This window comes from Bos indicus, chromosome 5 (assembly GCF_029378745.1).
Source record: "Bos indicus isolate NIAB-ARS_2022 breed Sahiwal x Tharparkar chromosome 5, NIAB-ARS_B.indTharparkar_mat_pri_1.0, whole genome shotgun sequence".
Lineage (NCBI taxonomy): Eukaryota > Metazoa > Chordata > Mammalia > Artiodactyla > Bovidae > Bos > Bos indicus.
Window position 1 is genome coordinate 78,932,519 of NC_091764.1, and position 13,904 is coordinate 78,946,422.

The 13,904-nt window shown below is 37.4% G+C and overlaps 1 protein-coding gene across 1 annotated transcript in view; it reads left to right on the forward strand.

Annotated features, from left to right (window-relative positions):
• IPO8 (importin 8) overlaps positions 1 to 12,183 on the forward strand; it is a 73,254-nt gene extending 61,071 nt beyond the window's left edge. The window contains exons 22-25 of the mRNA XM_019961392.2: positions 652 to 857; positions 5,707 to 5,910; positions 8,998 to 9,114; positions 10,192 to 12,183. Coding sequence (XP_019816951.1) covers positions 652 to 857; positions 5,707 to 5,910; positions 8,998 to 9,114; positions 10,192 to 10,289 — 625 coding nt within the window. The 3' untranslated portion in view covers positions 10,290 to 12,183. The remainder of the gene's footprint in view (positions 1 to 651; positions 858 to 5,706; positions 5,911 to 8,997; positions 9,115 to 10,191) is intronic.
• The last annotated feature ends 1,721 nt before the right edge of the window (positions 12,184 to 13,904 follow it).

Below are 13,904 nucleotides of genomic sequence, written 5' to 3' on the forward strand. Positions count from 1 at the left end.
CACCTGCCAATGCAGGAGGCACAGGAGACCTGGGTTCCATCCCGGGGTTGAGAAGATCCTCTGAAGCAGGAAATGGCTACCCACTCCAGTATTCTTGGCTGGAATGTTCCATGGACAGAGGAGCCCGGCAGGCTACAGTCCATGGGACCTGAAAGAATAGGGCATGGCTGAGTAACTGAGCATGCCCGCATTAAGTTCAGCTTATTAGACGTTGAGATTTTTAGACTAGCTTTTGGCACCTGGGGGATTAGTATACAATATAGTGTACCTTGTAGACCAGTACAATGAATCAAAGTCTAAGGGACTTTTATTTTTTCACTGGATAGGAATTTTATGCTGTCATATATAGGTATTCTTGCTTTAATAAAACTTGTTTTGTCAAGGCCCAGTTGCAGCATTTGTATTAATCATAAATTGATATTACAGCAAGATTCATCATATCAATTGTAGGCTCCCATAGGTCTTTGATGATGAGAATTGGTTTGCAAAACTTGATTTGCATAGGAATTCATATAGTACAAAATGGTTTTACCTCTGTGTAGCTCCAGTGAATGAACCTTAGAGCACAACTTGGATGTTCCTTTTTGTAATTTCTTCAGAAATTTTTCTTATTTCTCATGTGCACACTTTTTTCCCTTTTATGATTTGTAGGCATCATGATCGGAAGATGTGTATAATAGGACTGAGTATCCTTTTGGAATTGCAAAATCGACCTCCTGCAGTAGATGCTGTGGTGGGACAGATTGTGCCCTCAATTCTTTTCCTTTTCCTTGGACTAAAGCAGGTCTGCGCTACCAGACAACTGGTAAACCGGGAGGATCACTCAAAAGCAGATAAAGCCAATATAGAAGAAAATGGTAAAGTGTTCTAATTGCAGTGAATGCTAGAACTGATTTTTTTGAGTATGTGTTTTCTTTGAGTTTTAGTCTATTTAGAAACATTAAATAGATTTACATTTCTTGGCTTGCTACATGTTTAACAAATATTTTGAGTTTGATTGACTGAATTATATAGTAGTCCCTTCTTACCACAATTTTGGTTTTATGATTTTAGTTGTCTAAAAATGTTAAATGGAAAATTCCAGAAATAAACAGTTCATAACTTTATTTATCTATTTCCCATTGAAGTATAGTTGATCTACAATATTATATTTTTGGTTATACATTTAAGTCTTTAGTTTCAGATGTACAGCATATATAATGATTCACTGTTTTTATAGATTACACTGTTTAAAGTTATTATATTAACATATTCCCTGTGCTGTTCAATATATCCTTGTAGCTTATTTTTTTAAAACTTAAGATTGTACCTCTTAATCTCCTACTCTTGGCCCTCCACTTCCCCCTTCCTAATGGTAACTACTAGTTATTTCTCTGTATCTGTGAGTCTGTTTTATATTCATTTGTTTCTTTCATTTTTTATATTCCATATTTAAATGTAACATATAGAACTTGTCTATCTTTGTTTGACTTACTTCATTAAGCATAATATCCTTTAGGTCTATCCCATTTTGTTGCAAATGGCAAGATGTCATTCTTTGTTTATAGCTGAGTACTAATCCACTGTATATCTCACCACATCTTCATTATCCATTCATTTATTGATGGACATTTGCATTGCTTCCTTATATTGGCTATTGTAAATAATGCTGCTGTGAACATTGCGGGGTGTGTGTAGCTTTTTGAGTTATTTTTTAATATATGTATATATACCCAGGAGTGAAATTGCTAGATCATATTTTAGTTTTTTGAGAAACTTTTCATAGTTTTCCATAAGGGTTGTACGAGTTTACATTCCCACCAACAGTATGCAAGGGTTCCCTTTTCTTTATATCCTTGCCAACATTTGTTATTTGTTGATAGCCATTCTTATTGAGAGGGGTGAGATGATATCTCATTGTGATTTTGAATTGCATTTCTCTAGTGATTAGCCATGTTGAATATCTTTTATGCCTATTCAGGTCTTCTGCTCATTTTTTAATTGGGTCAGTTGGTTTTTTGACATTTGAGTTGTATGAGGTATTTATATATTTTGAGTATTAACCCCTATCATATTATATCATTTCTTGCACTTATTGGTTGTCTTTTCATTTTATTAATGATTTTCTTTGATGCCCCAAAACTTTTAAGTTTAATTAGGTTCCATTTGTTTTTGTTGTTATGTCCTTTGCTTTAGGAGACAGAACCCCCAAAATATTTCTGCAATTTATATCAAAGAGTGTTCTGTTTTTCTGCTAGTAGTTTTATGGTTTCTAGTTATACATTTAGGTCTTTAATCCATTTTGAGTTTATTTTTATCTATGATGTGAGAAAGTGTTCTAGTTTCATTCTTTTACATGTAGCTGTCCAGTTTTTCCAATGTGCTTATTATTGAAGAAACTGATATTTTCCATTGTGTGTTCTTGCTTCTTTTGTGGTAGGTGAATCAACTCCAAGTGTAGAAGTTTATTTCTGGGCTTTTAATTGTTTCCTGTTGATCTATGTGTCTGTTTTTGTGCCATTACCATAATGTTTTGATTACTGTGGCTTTATAGGATAGTCTGAAGTTAAAGCACATGATATCTCCAACCCTGTTCTTTTTCATCAAGATTGCTTTGACAGTTAAGGGTTTTTTGTGGTTCCATATAAATTTTAGGACAATTTGTTCTAATTCTGTGGAGGGTGTCATGGGTATTTTGATAGACATTAAATCTATAGATTGCTTTGGTAGTATGGATAGTTTAACAATATTAACTCTTCCAATCCATAAACACAGGATATCTTTCCATTTTTTGGTATTTTCTTCCATTGTAGAGTATAGGTCTTTTCACTTCCCTCAGTTAAGTTCATTCATAAGTATTTCATTTTCTTCAGTATGATTTTAAATAGATTTGTTTTCTTGATTTCTCTTTCTGCAACTTTACTGAATTCATTTATTAGTTCTAAAAGCTTTTTGGTGGAGACTTTATGCTTTTCTATATATAGTATTATGGCATATGAAAATAGTGACAGTTTTACTTCCCTTCCAATTTGGATTCCTTTATTTCTTATTTCTTTTTCTTGTCTGATTGCATGGCTCACCTCCCAATAGTATGTTAAATAGAAGTGGCAAGAGTGGGCATCCTTACCTTGTTCCTGAATTTAGAAAATCTTGTAGCTTTCACTGTACCATATGATGTTAGCTGTGGGTTGGCCATAAACAGCCTTTATTATGTTGAGATATGTTATCTCTATACCTACTTCGATGAGAATTTTTGTCACGAATGGATGTTGAATTTTGTCAAGTGCTTTTTGGTAGGTATTATGATCATCATGTGATTTTATTCTTTTTTTTTGTGGTGTATCACATTGATTGGTGGATATTGAGTCATCTTTGCATTCCTGGAATAAATCTTACTGGATTGTTGTGTATGATCCTTTTTATAAGTTGTTGAATTTGGTTTGCTAATAATTCTGTTGAGGATTTTTGCATTGATATTCATCAGAAATATTAGCCTATAATTCTCTTTCTCTTTTTTTGGTAGTGTCTTTGCTTTTGGTGGCACTGTGGAATGAGTTTGGGAGTGTTCCTCCCTCTTCGGCTTTTTGGAGTAGTTTGAGGACAGGTATTAGCTTTTCTTTATACATTTGGAGGAGTTTTCATGTTAAGCCATCCAGTCATGGACTTCTTTTTGCTGGGAGTTTTTTGATTATGAATTCAATTTACTAGAGTGATCTTTTTATTTAGATTGTCTGTTTCTTCCTTATTCAGTTTTGGAAGGTTGTATATCTCTAGAAATGTTTCCATTCCTTCTTGGTTGTTCAGTTTGTTGGCTTATAACTATTTGTAGCATTCACTTATGATTTTTTTGGTATCTCTGTGATATCAGTTGCAATTTCTTTTATTTCTTGTTTTATTTGTTTGAGCCCTCTCTTTTTTCCTCCCACTAAAGGCTTATACATTTTGCTTATTTTTCAAAAACAGTTCTTGATCTTTTCTACTATTTTTTTTTTTTTGGTCTATTTTATTTATTTCCCCTCTAAACTTTATTATTTCTTTCTTCTGACTTTAGGCTTTGTTTGTTCTTTTTTTTATTCTTTTAGATGGTAGGTTAGGCTGTTTATTTGATACTTTTCTTGTTTCTTGAGGTAAACCTAAATTTTGCAGTGTTTGTAAATTTGCAAAGTTGTGTTTTTGTTTTCATTTGTCTCAAGGTATTTTCTGATTTCTTTTATGATTTTTTCATTCATCCATTGGTGTTTTAGTAGCATGTTGTTTAGTCTTCATGTGTTTATGTTTTTCATTTTTCTACCCGTGATTGATTTCTAGTTTCATAGTGTGGTCTGAAAAAATGCTTAATATAATTCCTATCCCTTTGCATTCGGTGAGACTTATTTTGTGGCCTAGCATGTGTTCTGTCCTGGAGAACGCTCCACGTGCACTTGGAAAAATGTGCATTCTACCATTTTGGGGATCTAATGTCCTGTAGATATCTGTTAAGTTCAAGTGGTCTGATGTTCATTTAGACACATTAGAAAAACTGCCAAACTACATTTCCATCTGTGTGTGTCTTTAACCCTGAAATTAGTTTCTTCAAGCAATCAGAATTCTTTTTTTCCAGTATGTTGCACTCTTTCTAATTTCTTACTTTGGTCTCTCTTGGCTTATAATTATTAAGACTTGAGGGAAGATTTTTTAGTAATATCCCAGACTTTCTTATTGAATTGCCTACTTAAGTGTATGACCATTAACCAACAAAGGTATCTCTTGCTGTCTTATTATTATCCTTTGTATATAGTTTTTAATTTTTTTTTGTATGTGGTAAAAACTATGGTTTCTTGCCTTATCCCTAAAATTATTTTGCAGCTTAATACACGTGCTTCAATATGGTATGTTTTATAGAACTAGATTTAGATTAATAATGCCTGGTTTAAGTTTACTCCAGGTTTTTCCTCTTAGATTGATTTTTGCCCTGCATTTAGTATCTTCCAGTTATTTACAGTACTGGTCTGTCTGGAACAGACTGGCCCTGAAAATAGAAACTCAGTCTATGGAGATACACAGTTCAGCTGTCAACTTTTTAACCCATGTGTAGCTAATTATTTTTCTTTAATATTTCTAAACGTTTCTGTTTCTGTTAGCTGAAATGACCTCTTCATTTGAGCATTTCCAAGTAATTGGTAATTAGTAATAGCTTAGTTGGAGAAGGAAATGGCAACCCACTCCAGTGTTCTTACCTGGAGAATCCCATGGATGGAGAAGCCTGGTGGACTGCAGTCCATGGGGTCACACTGAAGCGACTTAGCAGCAGCAGCAGCAGCAATATCTTAGTTAATTTTTAAGAGACTCACATTCTCAATGGGAGGTCATTGTTGTTTAAAACACATGCACTGAGTACACAATCATTTTATGTCTTTTTTTTTTTTACAAAAAGGTTAATTTGGGAATCTGTGGCTAAATAGTATTTTTATATTAATGGATATGAAGCAGCCATAGTAAAACAGTAATAACAGTTCATCTAGATCACAGATTTAGAGATAGTTAGAAATTGTTTTAAACGAGGAAGATAAAGTCATTTTCAATTTAGCAAGCTATAGTAAAGGTAAGGTTTATTTTTATAATTTTACATAAAATTATTTGATAGTTTTTCCATTTCTAGAATGTCACTTTATAATTTTTGTTTTCATTTGGATTTATCTTTTGTCCTTATGTGATTTGATTCCTTTTGAATAAATAATGGATTCACAGAAGAGATTTCAAGTGATGAAGAGGAGACTAATGTAACTGCTCAAGCAATGCAGTCAAATAATGGAAGAGGTGAAGATGAAGAGGAAGATGATGATGACTGGGATGAAGAAGTGTTGGAAGAAACTGCTCTTGAGGGATTCAGTACTCCGCTGGACCTTGACAATAGTGTGGATGAATATCAATTTTTTACACAAGCTTTGCTGAGTATGTTGTTACTCCCTGAATCATCAAATATGTTTTTCATTTCCATCTTTTAGAAGTTGTTTGGGGGTCTACCCCAAATTGGTTTAGGATTCCCTGTAAAAATTGTATTTATTTTTAATTATAGAAATCCCCAAACATACATAAAATGAGAGCAGATAGCATAATGTCAGGGTTAGGTTGCAGGATATCCTTATAATAGTGATTTAAGGCAAGAGTATCTGTATATATTGTTCATCCTCTAGGTATAAACAAAGATTTTTACAGAATGAAGTATCTCACATATTTTGCTTAAAAATTGTGGCCATAAACTTATCAGCAATTCATAATCCCCGTGGGAAGGAATGGGGTCCATAAGAGAGTAAATTTTTAACTATATAAGCAATATACCAATTTTTTACAGCAAAGGATACTAGAAATACAGTTAAAGTACTCATAAAAGATTGGAAGAAAATACTGTCATGTAAGATCCACAGATTACAGAAACCTTCTATAAATGAATAAGACCAATAACCTTGTATAAGAATGAGATACATAAATAGAAAACTTATAGAATTAAAAATAAGTAATAAACCAATGAGAATATTTGGAAAATTATTATAAACAAGGTATAATGAAAAGAAATCCCACTATATGGGTTGTTTGATAGTTACATTGTATTTCTATGGCAGTATCATAATTTAGCTTATTTCCACTGATGGACATACAGGATATTTCCAGTTTTTTGTTTCTTTGCTGTTATAAAGAATATTAAATTGAACATCCTTGTTCAATTTGAACACCAACCCTAAAATATTGTTGTTAATACTAAGAAGGTTCAGTTCAGTTCAGTTGCTCAGTCATGTCCGACTCTTTACGACCCCATGAATTGCAGCACGCCAGGCCTCCCTGTCCATCACCAACTCCTGGAGTTCACTCAGACTCACGTCCATCTAGTCAGTGATGCCATCCAGCCATCTCATCCTCTGTCGTCCCCTTCTCCTCCTGCCCCCAATCCTTCCCAGCATCAGAGTTTTTCCAATGAGTCAAATCTTCGCATGAGGTGGCCAAAGTACTGGAGTTTCAGCTTCAGCATCATTCCTTCCAAAGAAATCCCAGGGCTGATCTCCTTCAGAATGGACTGGTTGGATCTCCTTGCAGTCCAAGGGACTCTCAAGAGTCTTCTCCAACACCACAGTTCAAAAGCATCAATTCTTCGGTGCTCAGGCTTCTTCACAGTCCAACTCTCATGTCCATACATGATCACAGGAAAAACCATAGCCTTGACTAGACGGACCTTTGTTGGCAAAGTAATGTCTCTGCTTTTCAATATGCTATCTAGGTTGGTCATAACTTTCCTTCCAAGGAATAAGCATCTTTTAATTTCATGGCTGCAGTCACCATCTGCAGTGATTTTGCAGCCCCCAAAAATAAAGTTTGACACTGTTTCCACTGTTTCCCCATCTATTTCCCATGAAGTGATGGGACCGGATGCTATGATCTTCGTTTTCTGAATGTTGAGCTTTAAGCCAACTTTTTCACTCTTCACTTTCACCTTCATCAACAGGCTTTTGAGTTCCTCTTCACTTTCTGCCATAAGGGTGGTGTCATCTGCATATCTGAGGTTATTGATATTTCTCCCGGTAATCTTGGTACTAACAATGTAGTGGTAGCCTAATATACTGGCATTATGTAGTATGCCAGTATATTGCTTATTACAAATACCATTAATGAATCACCTCTATGTTTTATTGAAATTTAGCAGGAACAAAAGGTTGAGAGTCCAGGGAATGATATTCCAAAACATGAGGAAGATAAAGAGCATAAATGTGGAAATTGAAATGCAGAGGGTGTTCTCTAAGGCAGTTGCTACTGGACCTGGGTGTTCATCATAAGCAACAAAGAAGCTCTTTGGTCTTGGGTGGGATCTCAGGATATGTATTTTGAAAATGCTCCTCAAGAGACAGGCAACCAGCTTTGGCTCAGTCAGCACATAGGGACCACTGCTTAAGTCTCTGTGAAGTGGTAAAATTGTACCAAATTGTACCAGCCTTGGATTCTGGACTGAGGTTGTCTTTATCGCATTGCCGATTAGAGTGTTGTTGAATGTTTTTGTATAAAGAAGTGATCTTGGGGATGTGGTAGTTTCTTTCAGGGCTATTATCTATTGATAAGGTCCAAAAAGAACTGAAGTGGACTAGACTTGGGAACCAAATGTTAGGAAATTGCTTTATGTAATTAGGGCCCTCGAGAGAAAGGATGGCATTTGATGAAAAAAGCATATAGGTAAAAACCATCAAGAAAGCAGCACAGAATTGGATGTGGAGAGGGTATGACAGTGGTTGACTAGGAGACTAAAAGAACTAGTGATGGAAATGGGGAGATCCAAGGAGAGTTTGAGAGGTAAAATGTTAAATTTGGTTATAGTTGTGCTGAGTTTCAGGTGACCTATCCAATGTAAAAGTCCAGGAAGTTTAGTGAACAGTTTTGCCTAAAGGTACAAATTTGAGGTTTTGGTGTAGATGCAGGTAGCATGTGGCATGTGCCGGCAGCATGAGAATTCCTGAGGAAAATGATAACAAGTGAGTAAAGTGTTTCCCATGATCTGGATTTTAGGGAGCTTTCATAGTTAGTGAAACCCCAAGAAGAAGAGGAGATGGCAAAGGAGGCAGAGAACTAGGCAAAGGAGAGATTTGTGGTGTTTCAACCCTTCCACAAGGGGCTTCCCTTGTGGCTCAGCTGGTAAAGAATCCACCTGCAATGCGAAGACCTGGGTTCAATCCTTGGGTTGGGAAGATCCCCTGGAGAAGGGAAAGGCTACCCACACCAGTATTCTGGCCTGGAGAATTATATATATAGTCCATGGGGTCGCAAAGAGTCAGGCACGACTGGCCGACTTTCACTTCACTTCAACCTTCCCTTGTAGCCCCACAGGTTGAGTACTAAAGTGAGTACTCAGGAGTCATTCTTTGTTGGAATAAGTTTTATCACCTATTGTCTGTTATCATTTCATTGTAATTTGGTTATATCATTAGTTATTATCTGAAATAATAATTGTCACTGGACTCCCTTATCATTCCTTCTTCCCTGAAACACTCCGCATTACAACAGCTGTGCAGAATCGGGATGCTGCGTGGTATCAACTGCTGATGGCGCCACTCAGTGAGGATCAGAGGAGGGCGCTGCAGGAGGTGTACACATTGGCCGAGCACCGGAGGACAGTGGCAGGTCAGCCAGCATGATTTTCTGATTGGAGCGCATGTGTCGGTAGTCAGCCTTTATTTTTACCAGCCTGGTGGCACCTAAATACTGTTCTAAAATTTGTTTTTAGAGGCCAACCTTTCAAGATAATAAGAAATTATCATTATTTTATGATCTTTTTAATCACTTACGATACTTTTGCAAAACACCCTGTGTTAACATCTGTCTTCAGTAGTGTTCTTATTCACACCTTTATCCTATTTTGGAGCCAAAGGTAAGACATAAAGGTGGGATGAATCTTGCTAAAGGAGAGTTAACCAGCTGGGTCACCCACCTAACCATCTAAACAGTGAACCAGAGGCATTTTATGAGTTCTTATAAGGACCTTATATTTCTAGAAATGAAATACTCTCCATTTCTTTTTGTTGGGCTTTATGTAGAAGTTGGTGGTTCTTGTTGATTTTCAGTTTTTGAGCTAGAGAAATTATTTTATGCAGACATTATTATGGTCACTTCTGGAAAATTAGTGGAAGATTTTGTAATTACAGAAGTATTTTAGTGGAAGACATTATGGAATAGGAATCTAGAGTTTAGAACCCAGGTTCTTCTGCATGGACTTTAGACTTCAGTCCTGCCTAGATTCTGTATCGCCTCTCCTGATGGGAGAAGTGAGTGTGCCCTTTTAGGAGTAGACACTATGGCTTTGAGCCTTGTTTTTATCTTGCTCAGTTTTAGCAAACAGTTTTTCCAAAATAGAGATTATAATTGCAGTCATTCCTCAGTATCTTCAGAGGGGATTGGTTCCTGGGCTCCCCTCAAATACCAAAATCCTAGGATGCTCAAGTTCCTTGTTAAAATGGTGTGGTGCAGTGGGCCCTCTATATCCTATGTGTCTGTGGGTTACATATCCCCAGATACCTGGACGATGGTACTTACTGACATGGGTTTGTTAAAGGCTAGTGTTCAATTGGGCAGAATAATTAATACCACGATTCACATTCCTTCACAGCGCTAACTCTAAAGAATCTGGCTCCTTTGAGGATATTTCCAACTTTGTCACCTTAGATACTTTTCTCTTTTCCCTGCTTTCTCTTCAAATTCTAGAGGCAAAGAAGAAGATTGAACAACAGGGAGGCTTCACCTTTGAAAACAAAGGAGTCCTTTCTGCATTTAATTTTGGGACTATGCCCACCAACAACTGAAAGAAGGAGCACCAACTGACCAAACGTCATTATTACATTGAACGTCAGCTGGAAGGAGAGGGTCAGTAGAGCTGGGAGGGGCTGCTGTTGGCGCCACCTGCTGTGCCAGTTACACTTGGCCTCTGGCAGCACCTTTCTCTGCCCCTGTGTCCCCTTTGATCTTTCTCACCCTGAAATATATATTTTAAGCAGCTACTGTAATGTATGAAATTAAAGAAAAACAAAATCATAGGACTGAAAAGGACAAAGCATATGCTCCAAAGGATGAACGACCAAGGTGGATTTAGAGGATTGGATGGAATTGCACGTCTCAGGTTTTGCCATGCAGAATCAATGGATTTATGCGAATAACAGTGCCTTCTGTTGTACATGAATTATCTGAAAAAAAATTTTTTTGGAGTGTGTTGCAATTTTTTTTAAAGCATAAAACATATTTCTAGATAAATGTAAACCTTGGCTATATGTTGATTTATTCTGTATTTTACTATGTGAATTTCCTGTTAGACAGTTAGCTATGAGTCACTCTGGTTTCAAAATCATCACTGCTCCCCTTGATCCCCCTGCTGCTGGGGGCTTTCTTCAGGGGTTGTACAATATGCACTGGCTCTGGTTTTTCATAATGTGTTTTTTCCTAAGGATGTGGCTTTCCTAAGAAGTGTCTTATTCTCTCTTCTGTCATATTTTTCAGCCCTGAAAGGGGTAGTATTTCTTTTGAATCAATCTATATGAGTATTGATTTCATTCATAACCTGGTAAGTTCAGGACTCAAAAATTTCTTGGCAGCAAGTGGCAGGGACTCCTTAGTCACTGGAATTAACAATAAGTCCGAGTATTTTCTGAATCATGTACTTAATTATGCAGTTAATTGATAATTATGCTAAAGCACATTGAACTTCTAAGAGAAAGGTGCTGCATAAGCATGCTGTCTTTCTGGATGGGGGCTTGCATTGTCAATAACTTATCATTCCAGCTGTGTTGGACCTGGGTCCAGAACATTTTGTAACAGTATTTTTTATCTAGGAAAAAGACCCAAGTAAATCTAACTTCTTGCTTTCTCACACATCTGACTTTTCTCCTATCTAATCTGAACTGAATCTGTTTTTATTTTAGCTCAGTTTGGCTTCTATTTTTCAGGGGTTGGGATATTGGTCACTGCACTCTTACATTGTAATTATGCAAGATAGCCCAAGAGAAATATTACAGATAGAGGTTACAGCTGTTTTTCTGAACTGATTCAGTGCCAGAACATGGGTCATAGTGTTTTCATTCTGTAAAGTGAAAATGGATTTTCAGAACTTAATATATTTCTGGATATGATACAGTTGTCCTTTTTTATGAACTGTTTGCAGCTTATATTTTCCATCAGTGACTGGAGGAATTTCCTCCAGGTGCTTTCTAGATTACCATCCCTTGTTAATATGAACTGTTTTTAGAATTTTAGGTTATTTAAGTAGATTTTACAGAAGTAGCCCAAGAAGCCATGAGTTTCAGTTAAATGATCCCCTGCTTTCCTCTGCCCCACTCATCCCAAGGCACTGATAGTGTGCCAAATGGGAGTTAGAAGAGAAAGATGGCATTAGGGGAAATTGTTAACATCTTAAGCTTTGAAACTCTTCTTATTCTCCTTATGTCCCAAATGGTTTAATTTTAACATAATATGCCTTCACACTGGATTGTAAAAGGCATGTGATTTTATTTTTGTGATGTATTGTCTCCTGCAGTATTAAAGGGAAAGAAGTGTTAATGTGTATCATCCTATCTTGTTTTTGAAGCCAGGGTAGTTGTACAGTTTTGTTACCAGCAGTGCTAACCTGAATGTGATCTGATAACCTTGGAAATGCAGGAACTCATATGAATGTATAATAAAATGCGGGCTGATTCCCAGGATCCTGAACTCCTCTGTGTGAAATATTTTCTGAAACACCCATCAGGATGTATTCCTGACTCCTGGGGACCTGAAGCAAGGTGGGCATAGGTTGGGGAGGATAAAAAGGGCTCATCAGAAACAGCTAAAGAGTGGGGAGTGTTTGGGGACAAGAGCCCATCTTATAAACCAAGGTGTCCAAATGAGAACTGCAGATGCTCTGAAAAAGCAAGATCATTCAACCACATCAGGACCTTGAAGAAAAGGAAAAGTGGAGCCATTTTCTGATGTGTATGTGCATGCTAAGTCATGTCTGATTCTTTGCAACCCCATGGACTGTCGCCCAGGTTCCTCTGTCCATGGGATTTTTCAGGCAAGAATACTGGAGTGAGTTACCACTTCCTCCTGTAGGGGATCTTTCTGACTCAGGGATCAAACCCAAGTCTCTTGTGTCTCCTGCATTGGTAGGTGGATATTTTGCCACTGTGCCACCTGGGAAGCCCCAGTTTTTTGATGGGTGGCCATCAAATTAGGAGCAGTTGAAACAGTGGAATGGTAAGTGCTGGCCTTTTGTTTCTCAAATATTTACCTAGCATGACAGTAAGCTTCTCCTCCCTACCTCTGATTTATGTTAAGACTGCACTGAACCAGTAAATTGTTCATCTGTGAAAATTACAAAGAAAGAAAATAAATTAGGTTATTTGTTTAATATAGTGAATTACAGTCCAGTTTTCTGTTCAACAGTGGAGGTTGAAAATTGCAATACATTTATGGAGGAAATCAAAGGAAATTTCTCCGTGTGATCAGAGCCTGCCAGTTTTGTGTGTGTGTGTGTGTGTGCGTGCGTGCGCACATGTTTCATCTTTAAAAAAAAAAAAGTTCAGATAAGCCTTAAGTGGAAATCCATCCTGCTCCTGTTTCACTCTCTCCACTGAGATTAGTGTACAAGTGGGTTGGAAACATCTCAGGCAGTCCATTAGTGACTAAGACCACAAAGTCAGTGAATGAAAGGTTGGGCTGTATTTTTAAGAAGAAGCACAAACACCAGTGCAACCATGGCCAATTCTGTAGCCAGGAGAGAGATTGTGTATGCAGCGGTGGGTTGAGTGGCAGGAGAGTCTGGGGCAGACAGCAGTGCTGGCAGAGAGAAGAGGGCTGTGTTGTGAGAGGGTCTGCACGACTCTTCCATCAAGGGGGAAGGTGAGTGAAGGCCCATGCTCCCTACAGAGCACCTGAGAGGAAGTTCACCTTGGAGATCATCCAGTTTGAAAAAAAGATTCAGGCAGTACGTGGATATCTCTCAAGAGCTAAGAATCAGAGGCTTCACAGAGGGTCTGGAATATACCTGGAGCTAAGAGCAATTCAGGCAGGAGTGACCTTAGAGAGCGTGCGTGCTTAGTTGCTCAATTGTGTCCAACTCTTTGTGATCCCATAGACTGTAGCCCACCAGGCTCTCTGTCCATGGAATTTTGCAGGCAAGAATATTGGAGTGGGTTGCCACTTCCTACTCCAGGGCTCTTCCTGACCTGGGGTTCTAACCTGCGTCTCTTGAGTCTCCTGCATTGGCAGGCGGATTCTTTACCAGCTGAGCCATTGGAGAAGTCCATCATTGGTACCAAGTCCCCACAAAGAAGACTAATAACTAGACTGGAGAATTCAGGGGGACTTGAAACATCCCACCTAAAATTGAATTATTTCTGTGCCTGGCTGCTGTGCAACAAATATTTATTTGTCATATCTCTCAGCTTCTT